Below are 20195 nucleotides of genomic sequence, written 5' to 3'. Positions count from 1 at the left end.
TTCAGTTGCCAAGGTATTTACCACTCCCTTTTGCCTTACACATTTATGTTACACACCTGGCTTCTGAAAACATGTGTTTTTAATTTCCGATTTAGACCATTGTATGTTTTTGGTGATATCACTTTGTCCATGTCAAAATTCAATTCCAGTATAATGAGTCATGCTATGATAGAGTTTTTAAAATCTATAATTGGCTTCAACTTTTGAAGCACTATTAATTCAGATTTTACTATTTATATTTGGCAATTTCTACTTGAGTTGAATCCATCTTCACTTCCAGTACGCACACATTCCATTTTTAGTTCAAAGATTTGCTAACTCTTTTAAATGCTAGTATTGACCTTCGGAGATTCTAAAAAGCACATTTGACTTTTTGTGCCATGTAAAACTTCTCTTGTTGACTTTTGTTTCGATTCTTCCTTTTACTTGCCTCCCCTGCTCCTCCACTGAAACCAGTTCTCTCAAAACTACCTGCCCCCAACCTCAGCCAAAGGAAAAAAAAAAAAAGCATCTGTGATCTTGAGTACGTAGTGATGGTGCCCTTGACACATATGCACATGCAGGGACCAACAGGCAACATTCTTGCGCCACCTTGGTTTGCCTGTTACCTTCCTGCCCACTCCTTTCCTCCCCTGGGACCACTTTCTGATGCTGCTGCAAAGTCTTGTCTAAGAAATGGCAACATTGTGCCCTAAATGTGCTGACTTTCCCTTCCCATTGTACTTTGTAAAGATCATGGGTAATTTTAGTAAGGACAAAGTAGCAAAAGGACAACCAGAAGAATGCTGAATGGTTACAACCCCAGTGGCAGATATAATGTCTTTTTGATGAACATTAATGATCTAGGGTATACTTCAGGGAAAGTACATTACAAGGTCTTCGAGAGAGAACATTATGACCGGCACCTGTAATTCTTGCCTGTATTCACAAGAACTGAATGTCCTCATGAGCTGACTTTTGCCTTGCATTGCTAATGTTAAATAAGAGAATGGATGGGAAACAAATGGTAGCACTTGGGGACATTTTTCTTTCTTCTCTAAAGAAAAAAATGGCAAATGGTGGTGTGAATGCAACTTGCCACAAAACATAAAAGTGTAAGAGTTCCACTGTTTGAGGTGAAAAAATAAGTTTGTTTTTTTTTTTTAATTGTAAAAATTAGCTCCAGGTTCTCTCAGGAGCTTAAAGAAAAAAAGCTTTGAGAAATGGGAGTGAATTGCAAGATAGGGTTTGTGTAACAAGTTCCTCAAACCACAGAGGTCACATGGGCTCTTTCTGCTTTGCTACTTTTGATTACTTGTCAGAGTTGTACTTTTAGCTTCCCCCATCCTGCAAGGCCACTCAACCATGTGCTAGCTGGAGTGATCTTTATTCACAATGTCTTTACAAAGGCTCCTGCAACACAGCAGCAATGGCAATTTGGCGGACTTCTGTGCTGGGCCAGCGTATAGCTCTTACTCCACACTCACAGGTAGCCTTACGATGGACGATAATAGAAGGATTCAAATGTTGGCAGACACGGTGGCTACTCTACCTCGGGGACGAAAGCAGGTATGATTGCTATTTTGTACCTTTTAGAGTGTTCACGTTCTCTTGAGGGCAGAGTGATATGTTTGTCTGACTTCATACTAATAGTGATATTTTAGAGGCTTTGGAATTAGTGGCTGATTATTATGGGCGAAGGAGGTGAGATGCTCAGGGAGCTGGGTGAACCAGTCCAAAGATTTGAGACCACAGTCAAACTTTTTTTTCAAGGCAAAAAATAGTTTGTTTTTCTCATTTGGAGAAGTGCTCAGATAAAATAAAAATCATTACGCATAACAAACTTGAAGATGGTTTATATAGATACAACCAGTATGAGAATTAATGATCTTTTCCCCATTGTGTCTCCCTTGATTCTTTCCCTTCCATCCTCACTTGCAGTCCTTGATGGTCATTTCAGTTCATAATCAAATAAGAAATACTTTTTTTGAGGACAAATTTTGTTGACTAATTATCTTCAGCTCTTGGGCACTGGCACATACCTCATGCTATTGGAAAGTAAGATTTTTGTTTTTGGATAGATGAGTGCCAGATTGAATATCAGCTCACCACTTAGTGACTGTGAGATCTTGAGCAAGCCACTTGCCTCTCTAAGCTTCAGTTTCCTTTTTTCTAAAATGGAGTTAATAATAGAACCACCCTTATTGGGTTCTTATGTTGGTTAAATAAGGAACTGTGCAGTGCCTAACATGGTGACTGGCATTCAGTGCATGCTTATTAACTGCCAGATTATGCCATTTTAATATTTTTATTGCAAAGTTTGTCTCTAGGGATGAAAACTCATTTGGAAAAATCTATGTCTAACTGAATTTATTTTGATTTTTTGTTCTTCAATTTCTAGCATGTCAAAAAAATATTTTTAACCATAATACCTCTTCAGGATTTTTTAAAACGACTTGCTCTAAATCCCCAGGTACATATTTGAATTTCGATATAGGATTTCTACAGAAAATATTTAAAATTGCCATAGAGCAAGAATTTTTGTGCTGAAGTCTTGCATGTACATCATGTGCTTCTCTTACGCCTTCTAAATTCAGGATTAGAGAGGTATGGCATAGGGGGAGAGACATGATCTTTTTTGCAGTGATGTATATAGCTGATGCCTTGGCATTTTTCACAATGAAGATAAGGGCATAATTTTCCATGATTTGTATTATTGATCGTTCTCAATCTAAAGTGCTTTTATGATACAAACTTTAATGTAGTGATGCACATTTCATCAATCTACAACCTGTCTGAAGATAAAGCAACATGAGAAATGCCGACATCTTTTTTCAGTTTTCAGATATAAAGCAGTCAGATTTTTGTTATATTTGCCATGAAGCTATCACATTAACTATGGTTCACTTGATTAGGCTATGTTTTTTTTGTTTTTTTTTTTTTTCCTGAAGAGAGTTGGTATTTTTTGAATCAGGGTGGGAACTTTCCACCCTCTATGTCCTCCATACCCGCAACCTCACTCATTTGATCTACTCTCTAGCCCATGCAATTCAATGCAACAGATGGTTCCTGAGCACCTACAAGGAGATAGACATCATGCTAGAGTAGGAGGCAAAAAGACGAGAAGGGAATGTTTTCTACCCATATACTGTTTACAATTCAGTAAGCAGAAAGAATGGGTTTTCTGCAAAGTAAAACAACATGAATACTCTCATCCAAGTGAAACATCTTTATATATAGTCTTGGAAATAGATATTCCAGATATTGAAGGGTATTCCAGAGCAAGGGAGAAACTGAAGCTGCGGCACAGATCCTGGTGCCTGGAGGATTTTTTGTGTAACAACACAATATTAAGTGTGTCAGGAGAACCTGGTTAGTGTGTAGGAGGTGAGAGGAGACCTCAGAGCTGGGCTGCTTTACAGAACATTTGGACAACTTCTGAAAAAGCCGGCACGAGGGCCACTGAACATGTTTGAGAAGTAGAAGATTTCAGGAATCTTATTGTAGAAATGTGGTGGATTAGTAAGTGAGTAGAGACTAGTGGTGAGGGAGGAACTTTTGCAGTTGTTGGAGAAAGCAGAAATGGGGGAACAGAAAGGAGACTGAAAAGCTTTAATATGAAAGGAACTGAAGATGGAGGAGTCACATCTGGTTTAAGCCAGGTGAAGATAGCATGAACTGAAAGAAGGCAATCAGTAGGAGAGGCTGATTATCAGAAGAAGGTAAAGACAGGGATTTTGGCATATGAAATGCACGTGTGTGTGTGTGTGTGCATATGTACGTGTACACATATGTACACAGGCACACACATATCCCCATACTAATTAATTTATGTAGATGTTCTCATCTTTTCTAGGTCTTCTCATTCCCCTTCTCTCAAATTCTTTCATGTGGTAGACTCCCCATATCCAAACAGCTTTTTCTTACTGTTGTGAGAATTGCTTTAAAAAATAGCAAAACAAAACTTCTTGTACATGATAGTTCTGATTCCGTACAATTATCATCAATGAGACTTGATGCAAGTTTATCCCAACATTTCACAATCTTCCAAATGGATGTTCATTTCCTTTAACTGGTTTTTAGAGAATAATCACCCATTTGGCACTGACTAAATTGCAGGCAACAAGATCCTTGTGAGGCAATCACATGAGCAGGTGTTTCTCTGCCTACTGTTATTTTCAACACTTTCAGGGCTGACGTCAACAGCTCATACTTCTTGTTGTTGTTGGCTTTGGTTTCTGCAAAGCTATATCTGGTTAGCTTGTAGTTTCAAATTAGTCTTCAGAATCAATTGGGTGTTTACATTCAGAATTATTTAAAAATAGATTTCTCTGTGTGCATGTCATCTCACTACCTGTACTGGTAGGAAGTGTCAGACACCCCAGTATGGCTTCTGCTTGTGAACATAGTTTTAGGGCAAAAGAAAGAAAATCTTTGCAATGGAAAGCTCGATAGGAAGGAGACAGGAGGAATTAAGGACAGCCTCTATCAATGGCGCCAAAGAAGTAGTGATTGTCTTACCACCCACTCTCATAACTGTAGTACGTTGCTTTTGGAAAGCAGTTTTTACAGAATGCTATAGTGAGAACCAGGGACCTGACAAACAAGTCCACAAACTTTAGTGGTACCACAGACTGACTCTCTTTTCCTCATTTTCTTTCAGTTATCACATTATTGCTAAATAGGCAATTGCTGGAATGCTGATTTCATCTACAAGTTCAGATAGGGAATGTGTGCTCTGCTCTGGGATGTGTACACTGCTGGGCAGGGCTCTGCCCTGCAGTGGCTTTCACGGTGTGTCCAGCAGCACACCCATTAGGTGCTGTAACTCCCAATTGTCCTGAACTACACCAAAGGATTTTAATCACTTCATGACAATTTTAGGTAGAAAACTGTGCTAATTTCACTACAAAAGACTTTGAAAACTATTCTTTAATCCATATTGTGGCATGCATGATCAATACCCAATAATTTTTCTTGAAGAGGTCTGTCTGTGAGCCTACAGTCAGACCTTACTTGGAAATGGCAGTATTGTATTTCGGTTTCTCCGGGCACTTAACATTAGGCAATTAAGTTCAGCTCCATTATTTTGTTGCATCTTTGAACAGTCTGTGGAGCATTGATATCCTAACGCTCCTTACTTGAAAAGGGGTGGAAGTTGCATGGAAGAATTAGGGAGTGAGGCAGGGGACTGGAAAGGCAGCTGAGCACATAATTTTGGGGACTTTGAAACAAATACCAGTGACAAAAAACCTCACTCTTGAATCAGTAGCCTCTCCTCAGCACCCTCCCCAACACTTTCAGGAGATGAGTATATAGAGTGGGGACCAAGAGGAAGTAACCCTCTGTAGGAGCCCCAGAGTGGCTACAGTGTTGAATTTTGAGCTTCTCTAAGGAAGGCTGGCTATCTGGCTGAGCTGCCAATTACTCCTATCTTTCGAAAATTGATAGCTGAAGTATTGGTCTTGGTTTCCCACTGAAGAGGAATGTGTGGAATCACTGCAGAGCAGAAGAAATTAAATTTTGAATATTAATGCCTGATCTTTAAGTCATTTGACTAAAAACAGAAGAGTGATCGTAAGCCCAACACTAGGTATCAGTGTATTATGGCTAGAAAGGAGTTAAGAAGCTTTGTCTATTCAGCAGTCATAATTGAATGTGTAGTTTGCAAGCCTGCCAAATTGCTAAACCTAGATTTCTCATATTAGATAATGTGTAATAAAAGACAGCTGTTGCCAGCATATGCTGTGAATTGCACACCAGTTCCTCATTCATGATTTTTGGTGCCATCACTACAACCCTTAGAAAAGGCTCTGCCTGGGAGGGCTGTCTGGGGAACATAGACCCCACTGGTCAGATCCTTGAATAGGGCTGTTCACCCAAGGGAAAGGAGTGCAGGAAAGACTTTTTTTTTTTTTCTCCAAGGTGCAAAACCCTTGATAAGATCTTAGACACACTTCATTTCACTTTAGGCAGGTAGTTTGGTGTGTGAGCTAGGTCGAACCCTGGGAACATTCCTTTCCACATCGCCTGAGTCTGACAGCCCAGATCACAAACAAGTAGACTTTGTGTCAAGATGTGGCACGTGTCAGAGAATTTGACGGTACTTAATTTATTTAAATTGTTTTTTGTTTAAGTGTTAGGTGCTTGAAACAGCCTCTTAGCTAATACAGAATGGAAACTAATTTGTAATTTGACTTAATCTGACTTTTGGTGTGGCTGATAACCCAAATCAGTCAGTCCACAGGAACTGAAAATCTGCTATGTTTCTCATGTTGTGCTAGACAAATATTTTCATCTTTAACTAGTCAATTAGCTAGATAGAAAGGTTAGAAGTAGAGTGGTAGGGGAAGTATCTATAGAGGTTTCAGGTCTGTCCTGTGGTTTAAAAGATTTTACATTTGAATCTATCCAGAATGACTTTTGATTCAAAAGACAGGTTGGATGAAATCTTGAAGTTCCTAATAGATGCATTGATTTCTGGCATAGTAAAAGGGCATTTAAAATTGACAAGGCTCAAAATTTTACTAATAATTTATTAATTCTTGCCACCATTCATCCACTTAGCAGTTATGTACTGAGGCACTACTATAATTGTTTTCTTTTTTTTTTTTCTTTTTTTTTTGAGACGGAGTCTCGCTCTGTCACCCAGGCTGGAGTGCAGTGGCCGGATCTCAGCTCACTGCAAGCTCCGCCTCCCGGGTTTACGCCATTCTCCTGCCTCAGCCTCCCGAGTAGCTGGGACTACAGGCGCCCGCCACCTCGCCCGGCTAGTTTTTTGTATTTTTTAGTAGAGACGAGGTTTCACCGTGTTAGCCGGGATGGTCTCTCGATCTCCTGACCTCGTGATCCGCCCGTCTCGGCCTCCCAAAGTGCTGGGATTACAGGCTTGAGCCACCGCGCCCGGCCTATAATTGTTTTCTATTAGTACTTTTTCTATACTTCTTGTTTTGGATTGAATTTTTTTTTTGTTCTTGTCTGTTTTCTTTCATTTTAATTTTTTTGATTTTTAAAATTTGTATTTATTTAGTTGATATATAATCATACATACTCATGGTATACATAGTGATGTTTTGATACATAGAATGTATAGTGATCAGATCAGAGTAATTAGCAAATCCGTCATCTCACACAATGATCATTTCTTCGTTTTGGGACTGTTGAATATCCTCCTTCTAACTATTTGAAACTAGTACATGATATACTATTGTTAACTATAGTTAGCCTACAGTATAGAGCACTAGAACTTATTCTTCCTATCTAGCTGTAATTTTGTATCCTTTAAAAAATGTGTCCCTATCCATTTCTTCCCCCAACCCTTCTCAGCCTCTAGTATCCTCTGTTCTACTTTTTACTTCTATGAGATCAACTTTTTTTAGCTTCCACATATGAGTGAGAACATGTGGTGTTTAACTTTCTATTCCTGGCTTATCTCACTTAACATAATGTCTTCCAGTTCAATCCATGTTGCTGTGAATGACAGGATTTCATTCTTTTTTATGGCTGAATTGTATTCCATGGTGTATATATACCACATTTTCTTTATCCATTCATCTGTTGTTGGACACCTAGGCTGATGCCATCTCTTGGCTATTGTGAATAGTGCTGCAATAAACATGGGAGTGCAGATGTCTCTTCGATATAATGATTTCCTTTCCTTTGGATGAATTCCCAGTAGTGGGATTGTGGGATCATATGGTAGTTCTATTTGTAGTTGTTTGAGGGACCTCCATACTGTTCTCCATAGTGGCTGTACTAATTTACATTCCCACTAACAGTGTATAAGAGTTTCCTTTTCTCCTTATCCTCACCAGCATTTATTATTCATTGTCATTTTGATAATAGCTATCCTAACTGGCGTGAGATGATACCTCCTTATGGTTTTAATTTCCATTACCCCAATGATGAGTGATATTGAGCATTTTTTCATATATTTGTTAGCCATTTGTATATCTTCTCTCTCTCTTCTTTCTTTCTTTCTTTCTTTCTTTCTTTCTTTCTTTCTTTCTTTCTTTCTTTCTTTCTTTCTTTCTTTCTTTCTTTCTTTCTTTCTTTCTTTCTTTCTTTTTCTTTCTTTCTCTCTCTTTCTTTTTTTTGAGATGGAATCTCACTCTGTTGCCAGGCTGGAGTGCAGTGGCATGATCTCAGCTCATTGCAACCTCTGCCACCCAGGTTGAAGTAATTCTTCCAATTCGGCTTCCCGAGTATCTGGGATTACAGGCACCTGCCATCATGCCTGGCTAATTTTTGTATTTTTGTAGAGACGGGGTTTCACCATGTTGGCCAGGCTGGTCTTGAACTCCTGACCTCAGTTGATCCACCCTCCTCGGCCTCCCAAAGTGCTGGAATTACAGGCTTGAGCCACCATGCCCAGTCTTGTATGTCTTCCTTTGAGGAAGGTCTGTTCAGATCATTTGCCCATTAAAAAAAATTTTTTTTTATCTTGAGGTATTTCAGTTCATTATATATTCTGGATACATAAATGAGTAGTTTGTAAATATTTCCTTCCATTCCACAGCTTGTCTTTTCACTCTGTTGATTGTTTGCTGTGCAGAATCTTTTAAATTTAATATAGCCCATTAGTTTATTTTTGCTTTTGTTGCCTGTTTTTTGAAAGTCTTATTCATAAAAATTTTTCCCAGTCCAATGTGCTGGAGCATTTCCCCTACGTTTTCTTCCAGTAGTTTTATTGTCTCAGGTTTTACATGAAGGTTTTGATCCATTTATTCATTTTCAGTTGATTTCTGTATAGAGTGAGAGGTATGGTCTAGTTTCTTTCTTCTGCATATGGATATACAGTTGTCTGTTTTGTTTCATTTTTAAATCTTGCTACATATTTAAGATTTTTAAATTTTACTTTATGTATTTTAGTGATTATCCTTGAGTTTTTCCCATGATATTGAATTTAAGAAAGGACAATGTTGAAAACTATCTTTACATATTTCTCCTGAACTTGAATATTTCACTTGGCTCTTCAATCACCTCAGATTCTTCCATTTTCATTTAGTAGTTTATATGTTTTTATCTATTTCTCTATTTTTCAGTTTCCATTCTATTCCAGGCCCTGTGCTGGGCATTGAGGCAGAAAGTAAAACAAATAACATTCCCCAAGAGGCCCAAATCACACAGATGATTATGTACAGATGTGAAGTATTTGCTCCAGTATGCATTTCATATAAATATATACATATAAGTATACATATATATAGCTCTCTCTATATGGATATATGAATAATATGATGAATACTGATAGCAAGAGTAATACTTTAAAAATATAAGCCCTTATTTATGGAGGTATAAGATACTTCTTTTATAAAAAGAATAAAAAAGCCCTAGTTATGATTATATAATTTGAATTAAGGGTGGAAAACAAGCAGCTGAAGATGATAAAAATAGATTAAGAAAATATGAGTACAATATAAGGGAGAGACTGAGAATGCTTGGAAATATCAAGTTTGTGACTCTCTTCTGCGAGGAGGCCCACTAACATAGATGAATAGTCACTATACTTGTTAACGGTACATATGAAGTACAAAATCAGGTTACAACAAACCATACCAATCCTTGTAGGCATTCCACAGTTAGTGCTTATAAACTGAAAAGAGATACTTTTTAGCAAGACTAGAGAATCTTTTTGGGTCTGAGCCATCTATTTCAGTCTTCATTGCAACATAAGTAAGTTGAAGCCCAGAACTAACAATAGAGGAAAATATAATTAATTTACAGCAAATTGGCAAGAAGAGATCACCTCTCCATTACATTAAGTTTATGGACTGGTGGCTGAATTCTTAACACTGGTCCCTTCCAGGAAATGTGTGTAAATGCTGGCATTTGGTACCTGGAAATTCAAATTTCCTACAGTGGTGTAGGCATCACTCCTAATAAATGTCTTAATAAGCATTTCATTTGTGTAACTTGTCGCATAAGCATTAATATCTTCTACATATTTTCCCCCTTCTAGTTTTCATCCTTTCCTTATTTTATTTTGCCTTGTCTGGACTGACTATGCATTGATCTCTTGATATTTTATGTGTTCATTTATATATGACAGCCATTTCAGGTTGACAATTAAAAACCCAGGGTTAGCTAGGAGCTTATGTGTTGGGTTCTTGAACCAACACTTGAGAATAGGGCTAATAAACATTTTCTGAACAAAGAAACAAACAAACAAACAAAAAAAACAAAAACAAAAAACCACACACACAAAAACCTGCTGCAATTTTCCTAAAAAATAAGTTGTCACCTTTTGTTGATGCTGCTTCTGTTTACAGCGGTAGAATGTGTCCTGAAAGCTTATGTTTATATGATCTTTTCTGAAAGTGTAGAGGAATGAAGGTGATATTATTTATATCATTTATACTATTCTGAGGTTTCTTTCCTTTCTTTGCTGGAAGTTTTACTTCAGTCTTCCAAAACTATTACAAAAATAAATCATAAGCAGAAATGAGGTTTTGAGTTCCTGGTTTTACCTGAATTGTGTGTGTGAGTTGATTGTTTAGAGATTATTTTATCCTACTAAAAACAGTAACATATTGAATTATTATAGTAAACACAGTCATTTCATCATCATCTCCAAAAACTATAAAGTATTTGGGTTTCATATGCCATTCTACGTATGCTATTTTTCTTTGGATTTCAGTGTGATTACAAATTGCTATGGTTAATCTTTCAGAGTCTGTTTTAAATACAGACCAGAGAGGAAGTTCTCTTTGGGAGCTTTGGAGTTTTGCCACATTATATTAACTCTTTTGCCACATTGTATTACTATCTAAGCCTCTTTCAATCTTTTAATTGGAATGCCTAGAATCCTGTCTCCCTACTCTCCTCTGCTGTCACTAGAGAATGTAGAGAATGGAAATGGCTGCCTTTATGCAACAATTTCCCAGGAGCTGGGCCAAAGAAGGTGGTAAAGAACAGGGTGTATGTGTGTCAGTGTGTGTGTGTGTGTGTGTGTGTGTGTGTGTGTGTGAGAGAGAGAGAGAGAGAGAGAGAGCGAGAGAGAAAGGGAGAGAGAGAGAGATTTAGAACATTTTACAGTGTATCTTGAAGACCCTGGGATAACTATATGCTTTTTGTATTTTTCAGCTTGCTTTGACCAGATCAAGTTCTTTAAGTGACTTTTCCTGGTCTCAAAGGTAAAGAAATTGAATTATTTTTTGTCTCTCCCAAAATATTTAGGAACACAGCTCTCCAGACTGTTTCTTTCTCTCTCTCCCTTTCTCTCTCTCTCTCTCTCTCACACACACACACAGACACACACACAGAATCTTACATACTACAATTTACATAAATGTCAGTTATTTTTAATTGTGACAGTTATTTTTAATGATAAATCTGTGCCAAATGTGATACTTTAATTTTCATGCAGTTTCTTTTTTAAACATTTTTATTACAGAAAGCTTGTTACTGTGGAGAAGCAGGATAATGAAACATTTGGATTTGAAATTCAGGTGGGCAGTTTTCACATTTTCTAGACTTCCAAGGAAGAAAGTGGCATTGGTAGTGTCATGTTATGTGCAAAGAAATAATGAAGTTAGGATTAGAGAATGATGGAGTCTATGATTTTATTCAGTGTGTGCTTGTTTGGGGGTAGTTTTTCAGTGTGTTGAGTACTATTAAGGAAGGAAAACATTGAAGATGATAACATAAAACCCCCGAGATATGTTCAACAGTTTGTGCTTAGTTACTTCGGTCTTCCCTTAAGTCCCAGACCGATCAGAAATGGTTGGTACCAGCCAGGTCTTAGATAAGAGAGTGAAATACATTTTACAGATGTGCATTTGATATATTTGCATTTTGAATGTGTTTTGCATAATCATATTGTTATACTGTATATCAGATTTTAAATATTTACTTTGGCATTCAAGAGACACTCAAAAGACTATACATCTGTGTATATGGAATGCATATATTCATGGATAGCTCCTGGTGCGTTTTGCTGCTAAAGAGTTCATATTGTACATGATGAAAAACTTGTAGCTTTTTTTCCTAATGACAATGCTTTATAATTGTTATTTGAAACACTTGAGAACATTTGGCTCTACTTGCAGATTGCCTCATGCTGTAGGAAATTTTTAAGTCTTTGTAAGTTTCAGCATAATTGCCTAAGAATTTCATTGCTTATTTGCTGTCTGCTTTTTCATGACCACATTTGTAAAGTGGGTGAGGTAGGTCAAATGAAATCTAACCCAATTAAGTGCGACAGTAGTAGCTTAAGCATTTCTGTTTTTTTTTTTTTTTTCCCATAGTACGTTTGCATGTCTTTTGGATGTGTTTTGCATAATCATATTCTTACACTCTATATCAGATTTTAGATCTTAGCTTTAGTGCTGCTTTCAGAAAACTTTGGTGTGATATCAGCCCCACAATTGGAAAGTCAGCGTGTATTTTAAGATTAGGAACAGGAAACTGCTAAGTAAAACATGTTTTATGAGTAAAGAAACAAAATGGAACTCTAGCTGCAATGAAGACAGAGAAGGCACTTTGAAAAGAGGATTGCTTCCACTTTCTGAACTCTTCTACTTTTAAATTTGGTGAAATCTGTAATTCACCACAGTAATTGGTGAAATCTATTAGGTTTTAGAAGCATAGTACTCCCTCTTATTCCCCAGTCATATGAACTACTCCCTATTCTGTTGTAGAGACTCTGCTTTTTGTCACTGCCTCTTTTTAAAGGAGAATTATCCTCAAGGATGTGCAGCAGTGGCTACTGAAAACAGGATGAAAGACTACTCACCTGTCTTTATTTTTCTTACACTGCTATAATATATGTCACTACTCATTGTTCAATGAGTAGTGACATCATATATATATATATGTATATGTATATTATATGTCACTACCCTTAAGTTTTTCTCCCATACCATAAACACTTATTCTTCATGCAGCAAGAGTCAAAACTATGTCAGACCACAACACCACCGAACCTTTGTAGATCAACATGAACTAAGGGCACCTCTAAATGGCAGCATGCATGTGTTATCTCAGTGATGCGGGAACCCACACCCCTGTAAATTCCCTCTGGTATATGCTCCCCATTGTCAAATACACACCGTAATCTATTCCCTAGTACTCATCAGATTGGCAGCAGTCAACAAATAGGAGACATGCTTCCGGGAACTTTTTGAAAATCAGATAGAATCTCATGTACTCATATTGTGCATGCAGTGTGAGTACGTATTTGGGATGTGGCCTACTAGAGGAATGACACTTTGGAAGAGACCAGATCCATGGTTCTCCATGGGAGCTAGTTTTATGCTGCTTATGAGAATCGTACAGCCCAATAGGAATGCAGACTTTGGACTCATGCACACCTGAATTCATATCCTCTCAATGACTGCCTTATGGGGTCCTTAGGAGTTTTAAATGAAATAATACATGCAGTATACCTAGTGATGTGCCTGGTACCAATAGAAGATCCACAAATGACAGGTGTTAGAATGAATGTCACTGGGCATGAGAAAGGACAATGAGATCTTTGTGTCTCTAAGAAATGCAGGTGATCATTGTGTCACTGATCCCTTAGTAGGAGCTAGAAGACTGGGTAAGGGAGAGAAGTATCCAGTTAATACTTTCTGTAGCTTTGGGGTTTCCGTTTTTTTTCTGTTTCTAACTACCAAATTTTACACCCAATGTGAACATATATGGAGGTGCCAGTTACATAAATCAACATGTTTCCACTGCACTGTACTCAACTTTGATCTCTGGGAATGGAGGGTAGAGTCTCACTGCTAATGAGAATTGTTAGAACAGTGGTTTCCCAAAGGAGTGTCAGTTATATCTTTTGTTCATGTACCACATGAACTAGTTCAGTCTTTCATCTCCAGAAGGGTCTAGGCTATACTGAGAAGACACCTGGTAGGAAAGCTGTTAATGAAGTTTCTGACATAGATGGGAACATAGTGCATGATCTTTTGAAGTCCCTTTCACCTTTAAGATATGGGGATTCTAAGTGCCTTATAGATTAGATAGAACTCCTTTAGAGGTGAACAGACCCAAGTTTCTAGAAGTTGCTTGCATGTGGCTGACTTGTGGTGCCTCAGGGATTATTGAATAAGAAAGAATGAACATCAGACATTAATTTTTTCACAAGGAAGTAGTACTTTAATGTAGCTTAATTTTAGGAATCAGATGTTTAAAAGACGTACCCTACTCAGAACACTGATTTTGCTTCTAAGTGGGACTAGACTTCATAATTTAAATGTGTGAGAAAAAGAAAATTATATTTGTTATAGGTCATTGGGACACTATATCTAGCAAACATTTATTCAGTGTTTTGGTATAATTAAAAATAAAAAAAACCCACACAACCAAACTTCTTGTGCCTAATTGAGGCAAGAGTCGAAGCTTAACTTTTTCTAATTTAGTTGGGTGACTAATGAACCGGTGAGGATTCAGGACAGGCATACCAGAGGGTGCTCAGAAATGAAGGTAATTGAGTCAATTATAGTACTTTTGAATAAATGCAGGGCAGATTGTCATTATGTGCAGAACTCTGATTTAAAATAATCATTGTTGGCATGTCTCCTTGCTGCATGTGTACAATTTCATACTCCTATAATGAGTGTTTTAGCTGGGGAGAACCACACAGGGATTTTTCTCATTGCACTTGGCCATCGTTGTTTTATCCCATTGGGAAATGAGAAACTCAATTTTTAAAAATAAGTATGTAATTATGACAGCATCAGGTGATATCTTGGGCTTGAAAATATAAAATCTTGAGCCACTTTCATTTCACTTTCTTTCTCATGACAGATGTCTTTATGAATGGAGTTGGCTACAGATTGTCTGGTAGAATTGCAAAATTGATACATTGATTCAGTTTATAGCGGAAATCCTTTCCAAATTGTCCTTTGGACTTACCTGTTATACTGCTTAATGCTAGTTGACATCATTTTACATTTTGGCAAATAGATGTTGAGGTTGTTAAATAGTAACTATATGTCACCTTAATTTTTACAGTCTTACAGGCCCCAGAATCAGAATGCCTGCTCCTCGGAAATGTTCACTTTGATATGCAAAATACAGGAGGACAGCCCAGCTCACTGTGCTGGCCTGCAAGCTGGTAACTTAAATTTTTGCTCATGTTAGGAATCGTTTAAATAGAAAGAAAATAAAATGTTTTGAGAGTGAAGGTCAGGATGTATTCGTTGCTTTGAGTTTTCTTGGCTCCTTTATGTTTTTAAGACTTGGAGCTGCTTGTTTCATTTGCATGTCAGGAGGGATTATTTAACTAACCAACATAACACTCATTTTTCTTGGCATCTCCCAGGTGATGTCCTTGCAAATATCAATGGTGTGAGCACAGAAGGTTTTACCTACAAACAAGTCGTTGACCTGATCAGATCGTCTGGAAACCTGCTAACGTAACTATCTGTCTAGTTCCCATGGGGCTTCAAAATGTTATGTTTTCTCATAATGCCTGATGAGTGAATAAATAGGCTTTTTGTTCAGCATCACAAGACAGGGTGAGGCAGTGCACTGGAGCTTTAGAGTGGGGTACAAACATTATCAGTTCCTTTTGTTTTTCAAGATTCCTCACACTTCAACATACTGTCAACATCTGAAGTCAGAGGACATCAATAGCCCAAACGTCTGTGTGGGAAGGATGGCCTTTAAAATGTATTTTTTAATGTTAAATTCAATTAAACTGGCACACATTCTCTTTAAACTGGGAGGAACTGATCCAATTTTCATGGTTGATATAATCCTGTGTAACTAAAACAAATAAAAGGTCAGAAGGGCTGAGTTTTTCCTCTTATGTGACAAGCCACCTGTTTTTCTCTTCTAGTGTTCCATTGGAAAGGAAGAATAGTCTGTTCAACCCTCCCCACCCTGAAACACACATACTCACACCATGTGTTCCAAATATTCCAAACTTTTTTTTTTTTTTTTTTTTGAGATGGAGTCTCGCTCTGTCATCCAGGCTGGAGTGCAGTGGCGCGATCTCGGCTCACTGCAAACTCCACCTCCCGGGTTCAGGCCATTCTCCTGCCTCAGCCTCCCGAGTAGCTGGGACTACAGGTGCCCGCCACCACGCCTGGCTAATGTTTTGTATTTTTAGTAGAGACGGGGTTTCATCGTGTTAGCCAGGATGGTTTCGACTTCCTGATCTCATGATCGGCCCGCCTCGGCCTCCCAAAGTGCTGGGATAACAGGCATGAGCCACCGTGCCCGGCCCCAAACTTTTTTTTTTTTTTTTTTAATTTACTTATTATTATTATACTGTAAGTTGTAGGGTACATGTGCATAACGTGCAGGTTTGTTACATATGTATACTTGTGCCATGTTGGTGTGCTGCACCCATCAACTCGTCATTTACATCAGGTATAACTCCCAATGCAATCCCTCCCCACTCCCCCCTCCCCATGATAGGCCCCGGTGTGTGATGTTCCCCTTCCTGAGTCCAAGTGATCTCATTGTTCAGTTCCCACCTATGAGTGAGAACATGCGGTGTTTGGTTTTCTGTTCTTGTGATAGTTTGCTAAGAATGATGGATTCCAGCTGCATCCATGTCCCTACAAAGGACACAAACTCATCCTTTTTTATGGCTGCATAGTATTCCATGGTGTATATGTGCCACATTTTCTTAATCCAATCTGTCACTGATGGACATTTGGGTTGATTCCAAGTCTTTGCTATTGTGAATAGTGCTGCAATAAACATACGTGTGCATGTGTCTTTATAGCAGCATAATTTATAATCCTTTGGGTATATACCCAGTAATGGGATGGCTGGGTCATATGGTACATCTAGTTCTAGATCCTTGAGGAATCGCCATACTGTTTTCCATAATGGTTGAACTAGTTTACAATCCCACCAACAGTGTAAAAGTGTTCCTATTTCTCCACATCCTCTCCAGCACCTGTTGTTTCCTGACTTTTGAATGATCGCCATTCTAACTGGTGTGAGATGGTATCTCATTGTGGTTTTGATTTGCATTTCTCTGATGGCCAGTGATGATGAGCATTTTTTCATGTGTTTGTTGGCTGTATGAATGTCTTCTTTTGAGAAATGTCTATTCATATCCTTTGCCCACTTTTTGATGGGGTTGTTTGTTTTTTTCTTGTAAATTTGTTTGAGTTCTTTGTAGGTTCTGGATATTAGCCCTTTGTCAGATGAGTAGATTGCAAAAATTTTCTCCCATTCTGTAGGTTGCCTGTTCACTCTGATGGTAGTTTCTTTTGCTGTGCAGAAGCTCTTTAGTTTAATGAGATCCCATTTGTCAATTTTGGCTTTTGTTGCCATTGCTTTTGGTGTTTTAGACATGAAGTCTTTGCCCATGCCTACGTCCTGAATGGTACTACCTAGGTTTTCCTCTAGGATTTTTATGGTATTAGGTCTAACATTTAAGTCTCTAATCCATCTTGAATTAATTTTCATATAAGGAGTAAGGAAAGGATCTAGTTTCAGCTTTCTACTTATGGCTAGCCAATTTTCCCAGCACCATTTATTAAATAGGGAATCCTTTCCCCATTTCTTGTTTCTCTCAGGTTTGTCAAAGATCAGATGGCTGTAGATGTGTGGTATTATTTCTGAGGACTCTGTTCTGTTCCATTGGTCTATATCTCTGTTTTGGTACCAGTACCATGCTGTTTTGGTTACTGTAGCCTTGTAGTATAGTTTGAAGTCAGGTAGCGTGATGCCTCCAGCTTTGTTCTTTTGACTTAGGATTGTCTTGGAGATGCGGGCTCTTTTTTGGTTCCATATGAACTTTAAAGCAGTTTTTTCCAATTCTGTGAAGAAATTCATTGGTAGCTTGATGGGGATGGCATTGAATCTATAAATTACCTTGGGCAGTATGGCCATTTTCACGATATTGATTCTTCCTATCCATGAGCATGGTATGTTCTTCCATTTGTTTGTGTCCTCTTTTATTTCACTGAGCAGTGGTTTGTAGTTCTCCTTGAAGAGGTCCTTTACATCCCTTGTAAGTTGGATTCCTAGGTATTTGATTCTCTTTGAAGCAATTGTGAATGGAAGTTCATTCCTGATTTGGCTCTCTGTTTGTCTGTTACTAGTGTATAAGAATGCTTGTGATTTTTGCACATTAATTTTGTATCCTGAGACTTTGCTGAAGTTGCTTATCAGCTTAAGGAGATTTTGGGCCGAGACAATGGGGTTTTCTAAATATACAATCATGTCATCTGCCAACAGGGACAATTTGACTTCTTCTTTTCCTAACTGAATACCCTTGATTTCTTTCTCTTGCCTGATTGCCCTAGCCAGAACTTCCAACACTATGTTGAATAGGAGTGGTGAGAGAGGGCATCCCTGTCTTGTGCCAGTTTTCAAAGGGAATTTTTCCAGTTTTTGCCCATTCAGTATGATATTGGCTGTGGGTTTGTCATAAATAGCTCTTATTATTTTGAGGTACGTTCCATCAATACGGCCATACCACCCTGAACGCGCCCGATCTCGTCGGCCCCAAACTTCTTGATAGAACAGTGGCTTTCTCAGTTAGAGGTCTGACTGATTTTTCTACCATAACAATACTAGCACCTAATAAAATCTTATTAGGATAGTTAAATGACGAAATTTGCTCATTCATTAAAATCATATTTATTGAGCAAATACTATGTTTCCAGCTCTGTGATAGGCTCAGGAGAGACCAAGATAAAGACTCTCTTCGTACGTTAATAATTATGGAAGGAAATGGCTCAGAAAAGCCTGAAATTTAAGTAATGTTTATATTTCAGTTATTAATAACTACTATGAGAAAAGTACAAAACAGCAATGGCCTGTCATGCTGGGTAAGGAGGCTGCTAGTTTGGCTTAGATGTGTAAAGTGGTCTTTTCTGGGGAGGTGATATTTGAGTTGAGATCTAAATGAAGAGAAGGATGGTCAAATGAACTCCTGGTGAGAGCACTTCAGGCAAAGAGAGAGGTCTCTGAGTTCTCAAAATGGGCTTGGCATGTACAAGGGAAAGAAAAAAAGGCAGTATAATTGGTAGTTGATGGATTAGAGAAAGTGTAATAAAAAATGAAGCCAGAGAGTTGGCCTGGGGACAGACCATGGATCTCTTTGGTCATGCCAACAAGTTTGAGTTTTATTCTGATTGAGGTGGTCCTATGTTGTCTCATTTATTCTTCACAGCCACCCGTGAGGTTAATTTTATTCCTATTTATAGATGAAGTGCCTGAAGCTTAGAGAGGGTTTAGTTAAGGTCACATAACCAGTAAGTGATAGGGTTGGGAATTGACCACCTGCTCTGGATGCCAGGATCTGTCCTTTTCAGCTATGGATGCTCCTTGGAAGCTGCCAGTAGAAAATCTGCTGGATGTTCTTCAGTGATTCTGGTCTAAAACTTCAAAGGATGCTTTGGGTGTTTGTAAGAGTAGATATGAAAGATGGTGGTGGTAACGAATTGAGTCCAACTCTATAGGTCCTGTGAGTTCAGGGTAAAGGATGAGGCGTTCTTGCTCTAGAGAACCCTGGATCCAAAGGAGAGGAACCGTGCAGAGTCTGAGGGGAACTGCTGGTGGTTAGAGTCAGAACGCATGTTCCACATGGGTGAAGAGGGTAGACCATAGGTAAATAGGGGTGGTAGATGGAGGTAACTGTTGGAAATTCAGGAAAATGGGAGACAGTCTGTGCAAATACTGAGCAAAATGGCCAAATCAATGGTTGCACTTTTGCCCATACACATCTATTGCTTCAACAGGTCAAATTGACATTTAATCCCAATGAAACAGATTCATATGGATTCCTGTTATTTCTCAGAGAGTCAACATCACCTTAAGGAGAAAACAGAGAGCATTTGGCTTGCTACCACCTGATTATCCCTGGCACGATGCTATTAGAAATAGAGGAAAACTGATCTCCACATTTAATGCTTTTACTATGTCTTGAAAAATTCCTTGTATCTTTATAGAGTTACAGCTTAATTACAAGAAGGAACCTGAACCAACACTTTAAAAATTGGTGTGTGATTCACAAATGAAATTTTTAAATCATATTCAGATTGATGGTTTAGTAGTCAAAATAAAAGCCTTTAACTTGAACACACAGAACAAATCAAATCACTCAGAATGGAACCAGTATTTTATTTTTAGAAATGTGTATGGTGTAGGAAGAATAGAACACTGGTAAGTCGATAATTCTAGGATTAGAGTTTGTAAACTGAATGTTTTGAGATGAAAGAATCATATGAATGTTATTATCTCATAGTAGTTGTACTTCTCTTTCTTCTAGTACCAAAATTATAAGGAGATTT

General features: G+C 38.1%; 1 protein-coding gene across 1 annotated transcript in view; it reads left to right on the top strand.

Annotated features, from left to right (window-relative positions):
- Positions 1-1300: 1300 nt before the first annotated feature.
- LOC112617061 (cytohesin-interacting protein) overlaps positions 1301-20195 on the top strand; it is a 31516-nt gene continuing 12621 nt past the window's right edge. The window contains exons 1-5 of the mRNA XM_025373793.1: positions 1301-1548; positions 11065-11114; positions 11375-11429; positions 14941-15043; positions 15251-15344. Coding sequence (XP_025229578.1) covers positions 1375-1548; positions 11065-11114; positions 11375-11429; positions 14941-15043; positions 15251-15344 — 476 coding nt within the window. The 5' untranslated portion in view covers positions 1301-1374. The remainder of the gene's footprint in view (positions 1549-11064; positions 11115-11374; positions 11430-14940; positions 15044-15250; positions 15345-20195) is intronic.

This window comes from Theropithecus gelada, unplaced genomic scaffold, assembly GCF_003255815.1.
Source record: "Theropithecus gelada isolate Dixy unplaced genomic scaffold, Tgel_1.0 HiC_scaffold_15875, whole genome shotgun sequence".
Taxonomy (NCBI): Eukaryota; Metazoa; Chordata; class Mammalia; order Primates; family Cercopithecidae; genus Theropithecus; species Theropithecus gelada.
The sequence above is the reverse complement of the archived record's forward strand: the minus strand, read 5'-3'. Positions and strand labels throughout refer to the sequence as shown.